Raw genomic sequence first — 15,515 nt, 5'->3', positions numbered from 1 at the left:
CCGATTCTGTGTCTCCCTCTCTCTCTGCCCTTTCCCCACTCATGCTCTGTCTTTCTCTCTCTCTCTCAAAAATAAACATTAAAAAGAATTTTTAAGTAATAATAAATAAATAAAATGAGACTCATGTTTTTAAAAATTAAAGAAATAAACTATATAAAATATCCATAATTATACATAAAAATTTCTACCACAATGCATATGTCAAAGTAGCAGGATAGCATATAATCTGGTAGATTTAGTTCCAAAGATCACTTCTCTCCTCAAAAGTCTCCAAAACTTACCAGAATCTTAAATCACTGATGCCATGACTCAAGCAGGCAATTAGATGAGACTATTTGCCAAAGATTGCACTTTTTGGGGTATCTATTATAACTCATGCTTTTCAGAGAAAATTTTACTATTTTCATCTGTTTTTCTTTTCAAAATCCGTGGAAACATGAGGCATATACACTCTATGGAGCAAATGTTTATTGAACACCTAATATGAAACACTGTTCAGTAGCCAAATAAGGAGCTCACATTCTAAAGCAAAAGCATTTCCTACAACTAGATTCTGCTTGTCTTCAAGTAATAGTTACATAGAAACCTGGAAATTGGGTTCTGAAAACTTACCTGGCTACGGAAGCAGCTGGAGACTTGAGTAAGTTACTCAAAAAGTCAAAATAATTATCAGTGATGATTTCCCAGTCCATGTTTTCTTCGTAACAAGGAGATTCCTCAGAGAAAGCTAAATAGAAAGGCATTTCATATATCGATCTCAAGTTGGAAACAACAGTCAAATTTGCCAAAGCAAAAAACACTATAGTGGTTCAGTTAATGTGTTTGAAAATATAACAAAGAAGGGTTAGAAATCCTTGTGATCTGGCTCCCACTTCTGGCCAACACCAACTATCCCTGGCTGTCAAGCAATGGAGACAGTGATCCACAGAAGACAGAAAATAAACAAGGTGAGACCCATGATTATCCTGTCTATTGCCTTAAGGAGAGCATCCAGGCCATGACACAGGAGGTGGAACTGAGCAGGAACTGTCAGGCACCCTGAGCAGAGGGGATGAAGGTTAGAGTCCGGAAGACAGCACAGATACACAGAACAGACTCCCAGGAAAGACAGAGCCATATAGATGGAGCCCCCGCTGTCTGCCTCCTTCAACTATCCAGCTGAGGACAAACCAGTGGATGCAGGTGACAAAGCACCCGGAGACCAGGGAAAGATCCACCCAAAAGGATTCCGGAAAAGTATCCGGGGATCACATGGGCCAGGAACAAATTCTCTTTCCATCAGCCGGACCGGAACAATCCACAATCTCACGAGACAATGAGTACAAGATGCACGATGAGTCTCGCCTCAGTCCTGGGGAATATTTGCAACCGCACCGAGTGTCGCTCCAGTCCTAACAAACCTTAAAAGCAAGATCCTAAAGGATCAAACTGTTTTCAAGAACATAGGAAAAACAGAATGGCAAGCAGGAAACAAGGCGAACCTCAAAATGTTTGGCATCCAATCAAAAATCACCGGGCATGCAAAGAAGCAGAAAAACATGACCCAGAGTTAGGAGAAAAAAATAATCAACCAAAACTGCCCTGAAAGAGGGTGGTACTGCCCAGAAGCAGACACATAGATCAATCAAACAGAATAGAGACCTCAGAGATAAACCCATGTTTCTATGGCCAATTAATCTATAACAAAGGACACAAGAGTACACAATAGTGAAAAGACAGTATCTTCCGTAAATGGGGTAGGGCACAGCAGACAGCTATATGCCAAAGAATGCACCTGTACCACTTTCTTACACTGCACACAAAAATAAATTCAAACTGCACCGAAGATCTAAATGTGAGACCTGAACCCATAAAACCCTTGACAGAAAACAGAGGCAGTAAACTCTTGGACATAGGTCTGAGCAGTATTTCTTTGGATCTGTCTCCTCAGGCAAGGGCAACAAAAGCAAAAATAAACTATTGGGACTATATCAAACTAACAAGCTTTTGCACAGCAAAGGAAATCACTAACAAAACAAAGAGGCAACCTACTGAATGGGAGACGATATTTGCAAATGATATTTGCAATAGGGAGCTAATATCCAAAATATATACAGAACTCATACAACTCAACAACAATAAAAAATCTGACTTGAAAATGGGCAGAGGATTTTTCTGAGTGGATATTTCTGAGTGGATATCTGAGTGGCTATTTCAGCTGAGTGATTTTGGCTCAGGTCATGATCTCACAGTTTGTGACTTCAAGCCTTGTATTGGGCTCTCTGCTGTCAGCACGGAGCCCGCTTCACATACTCTGTCTCCCTCTCTCTCTGCCTCTCCCTTGATGTTGCTGTCAAAATTAAGCAAACATTAAAAAAAAAAAGGCAAAACTTTTCAGAATGGATAAAACCAGACCCAACTGTATGTTGCATATGAAAATGCACTTGAAATGAAAGACATAAATAAAAAAGGACAGAAAAGACATACCACCCTAACACAAAGCAAAAGAAAGCATTAAAGTAGACTTCAGATGATAATATCACTGTAATTTTATATTGCTAAGGCATCGAGGAATCAAGACAGAGTAGTTCTAAATGTTCATGGGCATTATAACAGAGCCTCAAAGCACATGAAACATCTTAGCCAAAAGGCCGAAAAGCGATACAAAGCACATGAAACAGAAACCAATATAAAGTACGAGGAGAAATCAACAAACCCACAGTGATCGTCAGAGATCCCAACACGCCCTCCGATAACTGATACGACAGGAAGACAAAAAAAATCAGCAAGGACACGGATCTGTAGAACACCATGAACCAACATGATCCAATTGACATTTAGCTAAGACACCCCAGCCAACAACGTGATACATATTCTCAAGTACATACAGAACATTTGCCATGCCGGACCATATTCTAGACCAAACAACAGAGCTCAGTAAGACTTAAAAGGATTCTAGTCATATAAAGAATGTTCACTGACCAATTAAATTAGAAATCAATTAACAGAAATGTATCTGGAAGATCCCAACTCTTTGGAAACTAAATAACACACTTTGAAATAACTCATGGATCCAAAAAGCAATCAAAAGGTAAATGAAAAAGTATTTTAAAACTGAATAAATATCAGAGAACCAAATGGCAGTATTTGTTGGATATGACTAAAAAAGTACCCAAGGAGAAATTTATACATTAAACACCTACACTGGAAAAGTATAAAGGTCTCAAATCAATGACCTCCACTTCTGTGGTAAGAAACTAGAAAGTCAGTGGAACTCGGGGTGCCTGGGTGGCTCAGTCAGTTAAGCATCTGACTCTTGATTTCAGTTTGATTTTCATGGGATTGAGCCCCATGTCAGGCTCTGTGCTGACAGCAAGGAACCTGCTTGGGATTCTCTCTCTCTCTCTCTGCCTCTCCCCTGCTCACTCTCTCTCTCTCAAAATAAATAAATAAATATTAAAAAAATAAGTTAGTTAAACCTAAAGTAAGTAGAATAAAGAAAAGAGTAAAGATCAAAGTGAAAACTAAGGAAATAGAATAAAGGAAAATATTGCAGAAAAATTAACAAAACCAAAGGCTATTTGTTTGAGATCAATAGTATTGATGACCCTCTAAAGCAAAGTGAACAAGAAAAAAAGAAAGGCACAAATTACCGAGAACAAGTATGAGAGGTGATATTACTACAGATTCTATAATATTAAGAGAATAATAAGGGGGGCACCTGCTGGCTCTGTCAGAAGAACGTGCAACTCTTGACCTCAAGGTCGGGAGTTTGAGCCCCATGTTGGGTGTAGCGATTACTTAAAAATAAAATCTTTTAAAAAAATATCTTTTAAAAGAGAATAATAATGGAATAGCAGGAAAAAAACACTATGACACTAAAGTGGACAATTTACATGGCAGAGACAAGTTCATTGGATGACACATCTTCCAGAGCTTACTCAGGAAGAAACTGATAACCTGAATAGTCCTATTAAGGAAATTGAATGTATAGTTTAAAAACCTTCCCACGAAAAAAACTAAAGGCCGGGATGGCTTCACTACTAAATTCTACCAAATGTTAAAGGGAGAAATAATACCAATTCTACACAGATTCCTCCAGGAAATTGGAAAGGAGAGGAAACTTCTCAACTTATTCTATGAGGCCAGGATTTCCTTGATACCAAAATAAGACAAAGACATCAAAGGAAAAGAAAACTACAGTCCAGCATCCCTCATGGAACAAATGCAAAATGTTAGACAAAATTTTAGCAAGTTGAATCCAACAACATATGAAAAGGTAAAATATCTTATCAAGAGGGGCTTACTTATCCTAGTTATGCATCTCAATGTAGCATCTCAAAAGCTTCAAAAATGCTAAATACATAGGGATAACCTGAGAAAAGATTTGAAGAGTACCACAACGAAATTACTAACAGAAAACAGGGGCGCCTAGGTGGCTCAGTCAGTTAAGCGACTGACTTTGGCTCAAGTCATGATCTCGTGGCTCATGAGTTCAAACCCTACATCAAGCTCTGTGCTGACAGCTCAGAGCCTGGCATCTGCTTTAGATTCTGTGTCTCCCTCTCTCTCTGCCCCTCTCCTGCTCATGCTCTTCCTCTCTCTCTTTCAAAAATAAATAAACATTAAGAAATTTTAAAAGAAGAAAATAAATAAGACATAAACAAATGAAGAGATACACAGTGCTCATGAATCAGAAGACTACGTGTAGTTAAGAAGTCATTCCCCCTAAATTTATCCAGAAAGTCAACTCAATCCTGGTTTAAATTCCAACAGAATTTTGAGAAACCGAGAGGCAGATTCTAAAATTCAGATGACCTAGAATAGCTAAAACAATTTTTTCAAAGATTTTATTTTTTTAATTGTTTATTTATTTATTTTGAGAGAGAGAGTGTGTGAGCAGGGGAAGGGGCGGAGAGAGAGGAGAGACAGAATCCCAAAGAGGTTCTGTGCTGTCAATGCAGAGCCCTACTCAGGGCTCGATCTCATCAACTGCGAGAGATAATGACCTGAGCCAAAATCCAGAGTTGGAGCTTAACCGGCTGAGACACCCAGGTGCCCCAAGATTTGTTTCAAGTAATCTGTACACCCAACATAGGGCTCGAACTTACAATGCCAAGATCAAGAGTCGCATGCTCCACTAACTGAGTCAACCAGGCCCTGCTAAAACAATTTTTTTTTATTTTACTTCATTTTATTTTAATGTTTATTTATTTTACTGAGAGAGAGAGAGAGACCGAGTGTGAGCGGGGGAGAGGCAGAGAGAGGAAGACACAGAATCCAAAGCAGGTTCCAGGCTCCAAGCTGTCAGCACAGAGCCCGATGCGGGGGCTCGAACGCACAAACCGCAAGATCATGACCTGAGCCGAAGTCAGACACTTAACCGACTGAGCCACCCAGGTGCCCCTAAAACAATTTTTTAAATTTTTTTTAACGTTTATTTATTTTTGAGACAGAGAGAGACAGAGCATGAACGGGGGGAGGGTCAGAGAGAGAGAGGGAGACACAGAATCTGAAACAGGCTCCAGGCTCTGAGCTGTCAGCACAGAGCCCGACGCAGGGCTCGAACTCATGGACCGCGAGATCATGATCGGAGCCAAAGTCGGACGCTTAACCGACTGAGCCACCCAGGCGCCCCTAAAACAATTTTTTAAAAGAACAAAGTAGGAAGGCTAACACTGATGCTAAGACTTACACTAAAACTGTAAGAATCAGGGGCACCTGGCTTATTGTTATTATATTACACTCAACTGAGTGTAGAGATTAGAGATTAGTTCATGTCTAAGTAGAAATTAGAGATTATTTAAATAAATGGATAACTGACATATAGAAATAAGAGTATTTACATCAATAAAACTCAAAAATTAAAACTTCACTAATCGAGGTCATGTGATATTGGCATAGAGACCAACAAACACACCCCTGGAACAGAAGAGGCAGAAAAGATCCATTCATGTGAGTATTTACTTAACAAAGGGACAGAGATAATTCAGTGGAGAAAATCTTCACAACAAATCTTTCCGAAGCAATTGGATCTCCATATGCAAAAAAATAATACTCAGTGTACACCAACATAGTATACAAAAATTATCTCAGAATTCATCGTAGACCTAATTTAAAACTTATAGTTGCTGGGGCGACTGGGTGGCTCAGTCAGTGGAGCATTCGACTTGATTTTGGCTCAGCTCATGATCCCAGGGTCATGGGATCGAGCCCGAGTTGGGCTCTGCACTGGGTGTGGAACCTGCTTAAGATTCTCTCTCTCGGGGCACCTGGTTGGCTGAGTCGGTTAAGCATCCGACTCTTGATTTCGGCTCAGGTCATGATCTTACAGTTCATGAGATCGAGCCCCGCATTGGGCTCTGCGCTGATGGCTCTGAGCCTGCTTGGGTCCTCTCTCTCCCCCTCTCTCTGTGCCACCCCTGCTCGTTCATGCGCTCTCTCTGTCTCAAAATAAACAAATCAGGGGCCCCTGGGTGGCTCAGTCGGCTAAGCGTCCAACTTCAGCTCAGGTCACGATCTCACAGTTCGTGGGTTCAAGCCCCGCGTCAGGCTCTGTGCTGACAGCTCAGAACCTGGAGCCTGTTTTGGATTCTGTGTCTCCCTCTCTCTCTGACCCTCCCCCGATCATGCTCTATCTCTCTCTGTCTCAAAAATAAATAAACATTAAAAAAAATTTTTTTTTAAATAATAAATAGGGGCGCCTGGGTGGCGCAGTCAGTTAAGCATCCGACTTCAGCTCAGGTCACGATCTCGCAGTCCGTGAGTTGGAGCCCCGCGTCGGGCTCTGGGCTGATGGCTCAGAGCCTGGAGCCTGCTTCCGATTCTGTGTCTCCTTCTCTCTCTGCCCCTCCCCCCTTCATGCTCTGTCTCTCTCTGTCTCAAAAATAAATAAACGTTAAAAAAATTTTTTTTAAATAATAAATAAAAAAATAAACAAATCAACATTAAAAAAAGAAAAATCCTAATTTGAGGCAAGTAATTTAACCTTTCTGGCATCTATTTCACAAGCGAAATCACACGGGGAAAAGGAAGGTAGTAACAATCGTGAAAATCAGCACAGGTGTGTGTGATTCGTAACAGATTTTCGAAAGAGTAATGCTACCAAAAAACCAAGCCACGTCGAACAAGTTTTCTAAACAAAAGAAGAAAACATAATCCACGAGAGTCCACTCCCTGGCTGCTGTCTGTGACTCATTATAATGCTGGCACTCATTTCTGTGCAGAAGGAAAGGAATGGAATGCCTCACGCAATGGCCTACAACTCCCGTGCTAGCCATTTACACACATTATCTGATTTCGTCCTCATAAGAACCCGATAAAGCAGGCCAGATAATCCCTGTTTTCCCAAAGAGAAAACTGGTTACAATGGAAGCCCAAGTGACCTGCTCACTAAACTCTGCACCAGAAGCAATGTTTGCTACCGAGCTCATCGGCCTCCAAGAGCCATCCGTCCAAGTCCGGGGCACCTGGGTGGCTCAGTCAGTTAAGCAGCTGACTTCAGCTCAGGCCACAATCTCACAGTTTGTGGGTTCGAGCCCCGTGTTGGGCTCCGCGCTGACAGCTCGGAGCCTGGAGCTTGCTTTGGATTCTGTGTCTCCCTCTCTCTACCCCTTCCCCACTCATGGTCTGTCTCTCCCTGTCTCTCAAAGATGAATAAACTTAAAAAAAAATTTTTTTTAAAGAATTTGACCCCTTTTCCCTCATAGTTTTCTACCCACCAAATTCTCCACACTCTCTAAGTGCAAACAACTCACGTCCTGCCCGTTACTTGTCATCACCTGCTCTGTGCCCCAGCACCCTGAGCTGACACCCATGTCTAGACTGTCCATCTCCCCGCTAACCAGAACTCTCTTGAGACTTTCCATCTAGCCCTGGGATCTCTGGTTAACAGTGATCCGCGTCCTTGTAGCCGTTGAGCTTTACAACAGCCTAGCTCAGCAGACATCGAGCCTTTTCTGGACCACCTCCAGGGTACCTGTCCAAGGTTTTCCCTGACGACATGGAAGGTTGGACACGTGCATTCATCTCTATTCGTTCCCAAAGCATCCCTGAAATGGCAGCAGAGAACACAGTGAGTAATCCCGTGGATAGGAAGAGGAGAAAGAGAGCAACAGCCGATAGGAGCGATCAGCACCAAGAAGCAGGAAAGGAAGTGGACAAGAGGCCTCAGCATTGGCGGAGAAGCAGGGGCTTCAGCTCCCGCCTGCAGAGGGAGAGGACGAAGAGAGGGGAGCGGACCTTCTTTGCGGAAAGTCCACAAGTCCCCTGCGCCGGAGGGACAAGAGTCTGCACATGACTTTGACAGGGGGCGCAGGGCTAGGGGGACTGAGAATAGATTGGACGACACTGTGAACAAAGAGGAATGCTGACCCACATCCCCTCCATCACCCCCGCCAGGCCGCTTGTCTAGAACAAGACAGCAAACCAAGAAAGAGAAAACATGAGACGCAGGTAGCAGGGTTCCAACACAGAAAAGCAAAGGGATAAAGGCAAAGGAATTCCCAGGAAGGGATGCCCAGTCCTTGAGGACCACCAAACTACAAAAACCAAACGCAAAGACCAAAGAGGGTGAAGCCAAAAGGACCAAAAAAGAGGACATGTATGGACCAGCTCATATTTTTGACCATATTGCTATTATTTGACAGGTTTCGAAAACTTGGGCTAAATGCCCAAGAGGTAAAACCTCACAGATGGAAAGGACGAGACAATCATCAACTCAGGAAAGACAAAATGGCGTACAAGAAAGTGTACGTATTCACGATTTGCCACACGGTTGAGACACGAGCACAATTCACGTGGAACTAGCTCCCTAAACCCTTCATGTTGAATTAGCCAGAATGTGATAAAACCACATTGGTAAGATGGGGAAATAAACCCATATGGAAAAGAGGGACACATAGAAGGAGTAGCCAGCCCCCATCTGGCTCAGTCGGTAGAATATGCAACTCTTGATCTCGAGGTTGTGAGTTCGAGCCCCACGTTGGGCATAGAGATTATTTAAAAAATGAAGTCTTTAAAAAAAGAAAAAAGAAGGAGTAGTCCTCACCTTCCGTGTGGGAAGTCAACAAACAGTAGCTCACTATTTAAAAAATCAAGCATTTATAGGTCAGGCACGGTATTTAGAAAGACACAGATCAAAACGCCGAGCTGAATGAGGTTGCCTCACTGGAATGCGAGAGGGTTGAAAAGAGGACCTCTGTCTTCATTGTGTCCCATATTTGACCTTTTGACCTTATTCTAAGTATTAATTTGATACAACTAAAAATTAAATTAGAAAAAAAAATCTCCTCCTCCTCGAAAGGCGCCCTGAACTCGCCCCTGAATCGATTGCTTCTGCCTTGTGGAAGCACTTTCCCCTACGGCGCCTGATGCAAAAGAGCGTGCTCCCGGCACACCAGGGAACACACACTTTAATGTTTATTCTTCAGTGTGCTTCACATGCAACACACTTCGCACACTCTGCTAAGAAGTCACTTGCTAAGTCCTCATATGATTGTGCCCACTTATGGGTGACGAAGCTGAAATTCCCAACCTGATGGCCAGTCGGTGGCAGAGCCAAGACATGAAACTAACCAGGTTGCCTCCAACATCCAAGTCCTTTACCAGCTCACTCTTCACCCCCCAAGAGCTTGCCAGGACTCAACCGCAAGCCACAGGCGGAAGCCTTGCTCTGTCACCCACGGGTTGGGGACACGCACACCAGCCTTGAACAAGAACAGGAATGGGCAGTTCTGCAGATGGGAGGGCCAGACTGTATTAGCCCAACCTTTCCACTAGAAACATCTAGAAAAGATAGATCATGTATTTTAAAGATTTTTAAAGTCGTTGAAGGCATCAGACAACTTTCAAGGCCATGAGTATTTGTGGGGCCCGGATCCAAAAGGCAGCTGAAATGAAGCCCCCTAAAGCCACTTCTCCATCGAAGGCCACGGCTCCTTCCAAAAACAAAGGCAAGGGCTAAGGGGCTGAGAAGTGAACGGGACTTTCCAAAGTCTCACAAAACAAGGAGAGAAATTGGAATTCAGGGCCAGGAAGGAAACAATGTCTTTGGTCAACACCACAGCGTCATGTTGGGAACTCAAAGGGCTACATTCTAGCAGTAAGAACAGATGACAAACAGGTGAGATCTCGCAGACACTGACACCAGGCTTCAAAAAAAATGAGGCAACTTCCAGCTGAATTAAGGTGAAATGCCCCCCACTCTAACTGCCTGTTGAAATAAACAACCAAACAAACAAAAAGCCTATCTGAAGGATGGAAAACATCCAGAGTATCAAATTATCTCCATAACTTTTAATACATAATGTCTGGAATAGAGTCAGAACCAAGCACATAGGGGCACCTGGGGGGCTCAGTGGACTTCAGCCCAGGTCATGATCTCACAGTTCTTGAGTTTGAGCCCCACATCGGGCTTTCTGCTGTCAGCACAGAGACTGCTTTGGATCCTCTGTCCGCCCCCCTCTCTGCCCCTTGCTCACTCACTCTCTTTCTCTCAAAAATAAACATTGAAAAATAAGTACATAAAAAAACATAAGAAGTGATACAAAGAAGAAATTCATACAATAGAAATAGATACTCAAGAGATCCAATTATTGGAGTTATCAGGCATGTTTTTTAATAAAACTTATAAAAATATCAAATTGAAACTCTAGAACTTATTGCAATAACTGAAATTGAGAAGTCAATGACTAAGCTTAATGGTAGATGAAATGCATTCTTAAGAAAGGATCAGTGAACTAGAAAATAAGTCAGAGAGAACTATCCAGACTATACCATAAAGGAAAAAAGGACAGAAAAAAAGACACAGAAAAAAAAGTAGAGAGAGAGAGATCCCTTTTGCCATTTCTTCTTCTTCTTTTTTTTTTTTTTACTTTTTTTTAATGTTAATTTATTTCGGGGAAGGAGGGGACAAAGAGAGAAAGAGAGACAGAATCTGAAGCAAGCTCCAGGCTCCAAGCTGTCAGCACAGAGCCTGACGTGGCCACTTCTATTCAACATAGTACTGGAAGTCCTAGCCATAGCAATTAGGCAAGAAAAAGAAATAGAAAATATTCAAATAGGAAAGGAAGAAGTAAAATTATCCTTGTTCACAGATGACATTATCTTATACATAGAAAATTCTAAATATTCCACCCATCCACCCAAAAAACATGTAGAAATAATAAACAAACTCAGCAAAGCTGTAGGATTCATAATCAACATGCAAAGATCAGTTGCATTTTTAAACACTAACAATGAATAATATGGAAAGGAAATTAAAAGTCCCTTTGCTGGCTCAGTCAGTAGAGAATGAGACCCTTGATTGTGGGGTTATGAGTTCGAGCCCAACATTAGGTATAGGGATTACTTAAAAATAAAGCCTTTAGGGGCACCTGAGTGGCTCAATCAGTTAAGCACCCGACTCTTGACTTCCGCTCAAGTCATAATCTCATGGTTTGTGAGATCTAGCCCCACATCGGGCTCTGCACTGACAGCATGGAGCCAGCTTGGGATTCTCTCTCTCTCTCTCTCTCTCTGTCCCTGCCCCATGCATTCTCTCTCTCTCTCTGTCAAAATAAATAAATAAACTTTAAATAAAATTAAAAATAAATAAGTAAAGTATTTTTAAAAAATGAAAGGAAATTAAGAAAACAGGTCCATTAACAATAACATCAAAAATAATAAAATACTTAGGAGTAAATTAACCCCAGTGACATCCCAGCTGAGAATTCAGACTACAGCAAATACTAACATTAATACCAATACAAATGATGTATATTTTTTCAAATGTATTTATGTATTTGAGAGAGAGAGTGGGGAGAGAGGCAGAGAGAGAGAGAGAGAGAATCTTCTTTTTACATTTTTTTTATTTATTTTTGAGAGAGAGAGACAAAGTTCGAGCAGAAGAGGGGCAGAGAGGGAGGGAGACACAGAATCTGAAGCAGGCTCCAGGCTCTGAGCTGTCAGCACAGAGCCCAATTTGGGGCTCAAACTCGTGAACCATGAGATCATGACCTGAGCTGAAGTCGGACACTTAACCAACTGAGCCACCCAGGCACCCCAGAGTGAGAGAGAATCTTAAGCAGCCTCCAAGTTCAGCACAGAGCCCGATGTGGGGCTTGATCCCACGACCCTGGTATCATGACCCTGGGATCATGATCAAGAGTCAGATGCTCAACCAACTGAGCCACCCAGACGCCCCCATAATGTACATATATTTTTTTCAATGATGTATATTTTTTAAGGCAAAGACAATGCTAGAGAAAAAAAGGAAGTATCATTCCCTAATGTTAAAAGAGCCCATCTGATAAGAATATATGTCAGTTCCAAACTTTTTGTACCTAATGATGTAACTTAAATGACATAAAGCAAAAGTAACAATGCTAAAAGGAAAAGAGACAAATTTACCACCTCTGTGGGAAATTTTACCTCCTCTTTATCAGCAACTGATAAAACAGGCAGATAATAGGTAAGCCACAGAAGATTAACAAACTTGACCTAATTAATACCTATAACTACTACACCCAACAACGACAGAATTGACGTTCTTTCGAAAAGCACATACATTTAGCAAAATCACCTGAGCCAAAAAGCGTATCTCAACAAATTCCCAAGACTAAAACATTGAGTATGTTCTTTCATTAAATTAGGCTAGAAATTCAGAGGGTTTTTTTTGAAGTAACTCGAAATGTCCCCAAACGGGACATGTTAGTGGAAATTAAGCAAAACACTGAAATCATAATAAATTTCGAACTGATTGATAATAAAACTATGACATATTAGCTGTGTGGAATATATTAGAGCTTTGCACGGAATAAACTTTATAGCCTTAAAAGCAGTTATTAGAAAAGAAGAAAACCTGAAAATCAAGAAGCTAGCAAAAGAACATCAAACTAAATTTGGTAGAAAGAAGGAAATAATAAAGATAAAGCAGGACATTCACGACATAGGAAATGAATCAGGAAAATCCATGAAACAGGAACAGAGAATCCACAAAACTCCGTTGTTTGAGAAGCTGTGTTTCTGTAATGGAACACGCCTTCAGGCAGCATGACCCCCCACCATTGAGGATTGTCCAGACAGAAGTGAAGCCCCCAGGGCCAGAATAAGACTTCCTACAACTGTGTCCTGCCTTTGACACCTGGAGTTCTGTGATATAGGCCTGGAATGTAATCCTGAGCCTCAATATTCCCATCTGAAAATGAAGTCAAAATGGAACCCAACTCAACGGTTCACATGAGGGTTGGATGAAACAATTCATACGAAACACAACAGAGGTTGGTGATTCTCAACACTATTGAGACTTCCGGACCCAGGCTTCCCACTGATACTGAATATCACTCTTGTAGCCTGTGTTTCTGGAAATGATCCGGAGCAGGCGATAAAAAGGAGGGCAAAGTAACGGCGCGGACGTTACGGCACCGGATGAACATCCACCTGACCGAGGCGGCTCAGCCATCAGCCCAGCCAGGCCGCACCAAGTACAGAGCTCAGTGCGCCCTGCAGTACATCAGAGACCCGACGTGAGGCCAGTGGGTTTGATGCTGACACCCACAGAGAGGGGGTTCTCTGCCAGCCTCTAAAAGCAGCAGTTTGAGTACGGAGATTCCTCAAAAACTTAAAAAACAGACCTACCCTACGATCCAGCAATTGTGCTACTAGGTATTTACCCCAAAGATACAAAAATACAGAAATCAAGGGGCACATGCACCCCGATGTTTAGAACATCATTATTGGGGTGACTGGGTGGCTCAGCTGGTTAAGTGTCCAACTCTTGATTTCAGTTCAGGTCATGATCTCACAGTTCGTGGGAGGGGGCTGACAGCACAGAGCCTGCTTGGGATTCTCTCACACGCTCTCTCTCTGCGTCTCCAACATTTGTGTGCATGCGTGCTCTCTCTCTCTCTCTCTCAAAATAAATAAAATGAACTTAAATAGAAAAGATTCATAGCAGCACTATCAACAATAGCCAAATGATGGACTAAGCCCAAATGTCCATGGACTGATGAATGGATAAAGATGTGGTTTACATATATTCAATGGAATATTACTCAGCCATCAAGAAGAATGAAATCCTGCCATTTGCAAGGACATGGATGGAGCTAGAGTTTAATGCTAAGCCAAATACATTATCGGAGAAAGACAATTACCATATGATTTCACGCATTATGTGGAACTTAAGAAACAAAACAACAAGCATGGGGAGAGAGAGAGAGACCAAGAAATAGACTCGTAACTGCAGAGAACAAACAGATGGTCACCAAAGGGGAGGAGGGCCGGGGGATGGGGGAAACAGGCGATGGGGATGGGGGAAGGCACACGTGATGAGCACCGGGTGACGTATGCAGGTTGAATCACTACATTGCACACGTGAAATTAATGTTACACTGTATGTTAACCAAATGGAATTCAAATTAAAAAAAAAAAAAAAGCAGCCATCTAAGGAGGGAGGAAGGAAAGATTAGGTGGACATGGCCACAGGAAAGGAACAGGATACTCCCCTCCCCACCCCAAGTGGAAGCAGCAGGAGTCCCGAGGGGAGGCTGGAGCGCGCACGACACACGGACGACCAGAGCAAGCCGGTCCCCAAAGAGAGCCAGACACGGACCGCCAGCTCCCGACTAGGAAGAGTCAGAAACACCAGCCCCACCCTGGTGGCATCTTCTCAGTCACTCTCAGGGACAAGAGAATGACTTCCTGGGGGTGATGCAGCTGCAAATTCATAAAATCCATATTCGAGGGGATTTTTGGTGTTGAGGACGGTGCAGGAAGAGGGGAGCTGGCTGGACAAGGGGTGCTCTCCCCAGTGTGCAGGGTGAGTGACAGGACCCCACGGGCGGTACATCTGCACTCCTCGGGGACCATCACACCTGGTCTGCACACACACATGTTCCTCAGCTGAACCGGGACAGTTCTGAGAGGAAAACCGGTCACCAGCGGAAACTTCTGGCATAACCAGTCACACCAGGACCCCTGGTCTCACCATGTCGGACGGCAGAGGCTCAAATGTGGCCATCAGAATGGCAAATTGTACCTGGCCAGCCTCTGCGTTTAGGTCCCCTTTGTTAAATAGGGGTGTCACTTAGGAACAACATTGCTCAAGGGCGCTCCGACGGGCCTGCAGGGAGCACCACGGACTCACCAGATAAACCGTTCTGGACACTTTCTGGCGCATTCACGTAGCGGACCAGTTCACAGGTCTTCCTGATAAACCCCTCAAAGGCTTTCCAGTAGGATGTTTCTTCCAGGGACAACTGCACCTGCTCCAGACTATGAAACACCCTGCAACCAAAAAGAATCCAGAGAAGGCTGACATGTGATCACTGTTTTCCAGAAGACAGATCATTATAAATTCATCCAAACGCAAATGTACACAAGTGCCCGGCAGTCCACTCATGTCAGAAATTAGAACCTTTGCAATAGTTTTTTTTTTTAATGTTTATTTATTTTTGAGAGAGAGAGAGAGCAGGGAAGGGGCAGAGAGAGAAGGAGACACAGAATCCAAAGCAGGCTCCAAGCTCTGAGCTGTCAGCCCAGAGCCCCATGTGGGGCTA

The 15,515-nt window shown here is 42.8% G+C and overlaps 1 protein-coding gene across 1 annotated transcript in view; it reads right to left on the bottom strand.

The window, feature by feature from the left end:
- The window catches only part of ABCA13 (ATP binding cassette subfamily A member 13), a 366,745-nt gene that overhangs the window by 305,227 nt on the left and 46,003 nt on the right, over positions 1-15,515 (bottom strand). The window contains exons 14-15 of the mRNA XM_042977198.1: positions 15,104-15,243; positions 613-727 (exon numbers count right to left, since the gene is read on the bottom strand). Of these exons, the coding sequence (XP_042833132.1) occupies positions 613-727; positions 15,104-15,243 (255 nt within the window). The remainder of the gene's footprint in view (positions 1-612; positions 728-15,103; positions 15,244-15,515) is intronic.

This window comes from Panthera tigris, chromosome A2 (genome assembly GCF_018350195.1).
Source record: "Panthera tigris isolate Pti1 chromosome A2, P.tigris_Pti1_mat1.1, whole genome shotgun sequence".
In the NCBI taxonomy this organism is placed as follows: domain Eukaryota; kingdom Metazoa; phylum Chordata; class Mammalia; order Carnivora; family Felidae; genus Panthera; species Panthera tigris.
Note: the sequence above shows the minus strand (reverse complement) of the source record. Positions and strands in the feature narration are given on the sequence as shown.